Source organism: Sorghum bicolor, chromosome 4, assembly GCF_000003195.3.
Source record: "Sorghum bicolor cultivar BTx623 chromosome 4, Sorghum_bicolor_NCBIv3, whole genome shotgun sequence".
Classification (NCBI taxonomy): domain Eukaryota; kingdom Viridiplantae; phylum Streptophyta; class Magnoliopsida; order Poales; family Poaceae; genus Sorghum; species Sorghum bicolor.
The window spans coordinates 63982783-63987610 of record NC_012873.2 but is presented as its reverse complement, the minus strand read 5'-3'; the positions used below and the strand labels follow the sequence as shown (position 1 = coordinate 63987610).

The 4828-nt window shown below is 46.4% G+C and overlaps 1 protein-coding gene across 1 annotated transcript; it reads left to right on the top strand.

Moving 5' to 3' along the window:
• On the top strand, positions 661–2820 carry LOC110434350 (GATA transcription factor 6-like). Its single transcript, XM_021458226.1, has 3 exons — positions 661–925; positions 1068–1412; positions 1554–2820. The coding sequence occupies exons 1-3, from the start codon at positions 758–760 to the stop codon at positions 2472–2474; spliced, it is 1434 nt and encodes a 477-aa protein (XP_021313901.1). The 5' UTR covers positions 661–757; the 3' UTR covers positions 2475–2820.

Here is a 4828-nt window from a genome sequence, read left to right as displayed (position 1 = left end):
TTATCAAATCTAAAAAAATTGCTATGGTGTTCATTTTTTGGAACTAAGGTCTTGTTTAGTTCCAGAAAATTTTGTAAAATTTTTCACATTCTCCGTCACATCGAATCTTTAGACGTGTGCATTGAGTATTAAATATAGATGAAAATAAAAACTAATTGCACAGTTTGTTCGGAATTGACGAGACGAATCTTTTGAGTCTAGTTACTCTATAATTAGACAATATTTGTCAAATACAAACGTAAATGCTACAGTGTCGATTTCCCAAAAATTTTCGAAGGCCTTAAAGAGGAATCATGCTCGTACAAGTTGTCCTTAGTAGTATACGGAGCACTGTAGGGCCTTGTTTAGTTGCAAAAAAAGTTGATAAAATAGATACTATATCATTTTTCTTTCGTTTGTATTTAATAAATATTGTTTAATTATAATTAACTAGATTTAAAAGATTTATTTCTTAAATTATAGAAAAACTATATAATTAGTTATTTATTTTATTTTTATTTAATGCTTTATGCATATGTTGAAAGATTTGATGTGTTGAGAAATCTAAAAAATTTTATAAATTTTTTTAAAACTAAACAAGGCCTGCAGTACTACTCCCCGGGAGTTCAAATTAGCGGTAATAAAAAATTACAAAGGCTATACCAGAGGGCAATCCAACTGCCTACCGTGGTCCGTGGGGCGGGGGAAAAAAGGGAGTGGCGAGGGAGGGAAATCCACAGTGCATTTGTTGCGCGCACGGACTTTTGGCAGCCATTCAATGACCCACCAGACGACGCTGCTCATCGCTTCCACCCTCGCTGCTGCCTTTTCCCCTGCTTCCCACCACGCCGGCTCCTCGCCTCTCTTTTTCACCCGTTCCTCCTCGTCTTCCTCCTGCTCCCCTCCCGCCATGGCGTCGTTCGTCGCGCACCACCACGGCTCGCTGGTAAGGTCTCGACGGCTGCTGCAAGAACAAGAAAAGAAAACCGTTTTTTTTTTCTTTTCTGTCTTCTTTTTTTTGTTTGCTACTCTTGGAAACTCACGACAGTTTTGGTTCTCTTTGCTGGTTTCTGCGTGCGCGGTTTCAGCTGGAGAGAGAGGGCATGATGTCGTCCGCCCTTGCCCTGAGGAGCAGCCTCAGGCCTTGCGAGGCGGCGGCCGACGAGGTCGCCGCGGCTGGGCCGGCGGCGGCGGACAGGGGTGTCGCCGTCTTTGCGGACGAGTTCTCCGTGGAGGACTTGCTGGACCTCGAGGACCTCTGCGAGGTTGACAACGACTGCTGCGCCGAGCTCGGCGGCGACGCGGCGCCGGCGCCGGGGGCCGTGGAGGACGAGGACAAGCTGTCCAGTGACTCCCACGGGTCGTCGTCGGTGGTGTCCTACGAGCTCATGACGCTCCCGGTTCCGCACCAGATGATTGACCTCCCGTTGCCGGTAAGAGCAAAACCACTCACTTTTGACCTCGTCCTCCGGCAAGGCGGCGTCTTTCTTCTTTTTTTTTGCCCCTCCCTCCCCCAGCCAGGTTTCATTTCCGCGCCTAGGTTGTTGAGGTTTCGGTGCTTGTGCTGTGTGCAGGCCCATGACGCCGAGGAGCTGGAGTGGGTGTCCCGCATCATGGACGACTCGCTCGCCGAGCTCCCGCCGCCGCCGAAGCTGCCCGCCGCCGCGTTGGGACCCACCGCCGTGCGGCGGCCGCTGCTGGAAGGCGCGGCGGCCGCTGGCCCTGCTATGCGGAGGAGCCCGACCCCGACCATATGCGCGCTGTCGACGGAGGCGCTGGTGCCCGTGAAGGCGAAGCGCAGCAAGCGCTCGCGGGCGTCCGTGTGGTCGCTGTCCGGTGGCGGAGCCGGAGCGCCCCTGTCGGAGTCGACGACGTCGTCGTCTTCCACGACCACCACGTCGTCCTGCACCTCCTCGTCCGCCTCTTTCTCGCCGCTGCTCCTCCTCCCGGCGGCGGACTCGTCGCCCCTGCTCCTGTCCTCGTCGCAGCTCCTCGTCGACGAGACTACGCCGCGGCCACCCAAGAAGAAGTCCAAGCACGGGAAGCACGGCAGCAAGAGCGGCGGCAAGCCGAAGAAGCGCGGGCGCAAGCCGAAGAAGCACCACCCCAGGCCGCCCCAGTTCGGCGGCGCCGGCTCCGCGCCGGCAACGGCCCAGCAGGGCGACCGGCGCTGCAGCCATTGCGGCGTGCAGAAGACGCCGCAGTGGCGCGCGGGGCCCGAGGGCGCCAAGACGCTGTGCAACGCGTGCGGTGTCCGTTACAAGTCCGGCCGGCTGCTCCCGGAGTACCGGCCGGCGTGCAGCCCCACGTTCGAGAGCAGCATCCACTCCAACTCCCACCGCAAGGTGCTGGAGATGCGCCGCAAGAAGGAGGGGGAGGACGGCCTTGGCCCGCTGCTGCCACCAGTCCCGGCGGCCGCGCCTCTTGGTCTTGGGCCGGCCGTCGTTCGGCCGACGCAGTACATTTTTTCCTCCCTCCCCGGGTGGAATTATTAGACTGATGTACCGTACTTGGTTTTTTTTTTAATTTCCACCTCTATCTTTAGTAGTTATGCTGTGCTATTTAGCCAGAATTGTAGAAGCTTTATTAGGTCGAGTTAGGTTTAGGAATTAAGAAGATTTCCGTGGTTGATTAGGTTTGTTAGGGTATGTATGGCCACATAGTGTTAAGAACTTGGCGAGGCTCTCCACAGAAAAAGCATTGTGTTTGGCCTGCCCTAAGAGGAATGATGTTGTCATGTTGATTGTCGACAAGATTATGGCGTGCCTTGGCGCAGAACAAGTAACTGACTGCCCTTGTTGTAATCGAGAGTATGGTCAGACGAGGAGATTATCAGCCGAATCAGGATATTTAATAATGTTTTTTTCTCATAACAAATTAACGAACATTACTTTTAACTATAACTGGTGAGCTAAGCAAACAGGCTGTGCTTGTTGTGTGCTTTGGCATGTCTTGGCTGCATCATCATCACGTTTTTTTTTCTGTTTTTTGAAACAGGATCGGGTCTAAAAAAAAGATCGGAAACACAATCGAAGATATAAGAACATATGAATTGAACAAATATAGAGAGAGCCAAAAAGAAAAGAAAAGAAAATTAGAATTATGCATGCATAAAGAGTTAAAGACGCACAACAATTCATTTGCATGCCATGTGCGTTGACACGTTAACATGTATAATTGGTTGATTAGTAGGTGTACTAATAATATACATAAGTACCTATAATTGTTAGGCATATCTTGAATGGATTAAAAACGGAATGAAAAAGAAATAAGGCCTTGTTTAGTTCCCAAAAATTTTGCAAAATTTTTTAGATTTTCCGCCACATCGAATCTTTAGACGTATGCATAGAGTATTAACTATAGATGAAAATAAAAACTAATTACACAGTTTAGTCGGAATTGACAAAACAAATCTTTTGAGCCTAGTTAGTCCATAATTGAAAAATATTTATTAAATACAAACGAAAGTGCTAATATTCTTATTTTGCAAAAAATTTTAAAATTAAACAAGGCCTAAATATGGCACCTTTCGTATCTTGAATGTTAGGCATATCTGTTGTAGTACGAGGCATGGCACCTTTCGTGCGTGGGCGGGAGACCCGGGAGTGATTGATCACTTGTAGCCAATTGCTCTCGGACCGGACCTCGCGATTCTGGCCTTGTGCCTCGGCTCTCGTGCACACAAATGCTAGCGTGCAGTAGCAGGTAGTACTAGCAGCAGCGCTGGGACGCTGCCATTGCCGGGGCCTCGTGATGCCGGTGCCCGGTGGGCAGTGGCCCGTGTGCACCTCCGCCGCGCGCTTTGAAAATTTTCTTGTCCGCGGGATCCTTTCTCATGCCCCTCCGTCCCAAAAATTTCACTACGTACCAGTTTTCTTGCGTTACTTTTTGCATCCTTGTAGTAAGTTTCTTTTAAGGCCTTGTTTAGTTCCGAAAAAATTTCGGATTTCGCTACTGTAGTACTTTCGTTTTTATTTAACAAATATTATCCAATCATGAACTAACCAGAATTAAAAGATTCGTCTCGCGATTTACTGACAAACTGTGTAATTAGTTTTTGTTTTCGTCTATATTTAATGTTTTATACATGTGCCGCAAGATTCGATGTGACGCAGAATCTTGAAAACTTTTTAGATTTCGGGTTGAACTAAACAAGGCCTTAATGCTAATATCGCGTAAGGTATGCAGACAAACTATGGAACTGTACTAGTGTTAGCAGTTCCTCACCATGTTGAGACAAACTACTACACAGCGTTTGGAGCCTACTCCCTCCGTCCCAAAAAAAAAGTGTCGTTTTGGTTTTCGTGCCACAACTTTGACTCAATTTGTAGAAAATATGTAAAATATTTATATTTCTAAATAAATTTGTTAAAAAATTAGACTTAAAGATTTTTCCAATGATACTAATTATATACTATAAATATTAATATTTTTTACTATATAATTAGTTAAAGTTATTTTTCGGGAAGCGCAAACGACACTTATTTCGGGACTGAGGGAGTACGTGTTAGTAAAAAGTCCATCTCCTAGTTTGAAAAGGCATAGGTAAAAATAATGTTCGCTGATTTATTATGAGAGAAAAATATTATTGACTAGCAGAAAAAAGTACGGCTAATAAGACAAACGGCTTCAAATCAGAAATATTTAGCATTAATTTAGAACAAAATCCAAATTACTCCCTTTAAGTTCGTATTTGTCTTTCTCTAACTATTTTAGTTGGTCTATAGCTCAAGTGAAGAAAGGAAAAGTATTAAATATAAACTATTTAAGAAACTAAAAATGCAGCTAGAGAGTAATTTGTGAGACAAATTCGTTAAGCCTAGCATAATTGGACACTAATTACTAAATA

Bases quoted from the DNA above. Each gene is read 5' to 3' on its own strand.
- LOC110434350 (XM_021458226.1), top strand. From the start codon at position 758: ATGACCCACCAGACGACGCTGCTCATCGCTTCCACCCTCGCTGCTGCC. The intron at 926-1,067 runs GTAAGGTCTCGA...GCGCGGTTTCAG, and splicing joins CGCACCACCACGGCTCGCTG to CTGGAGAGAGAGGGCATGAT. The intron at 1,413-1,553 runs GTAAGAGCAAAA...TGCTGTGTGCAG, and splicing joins TGATTGACCTCCCGTTGCCG to GCCCATGACGCCGAGGAGCT.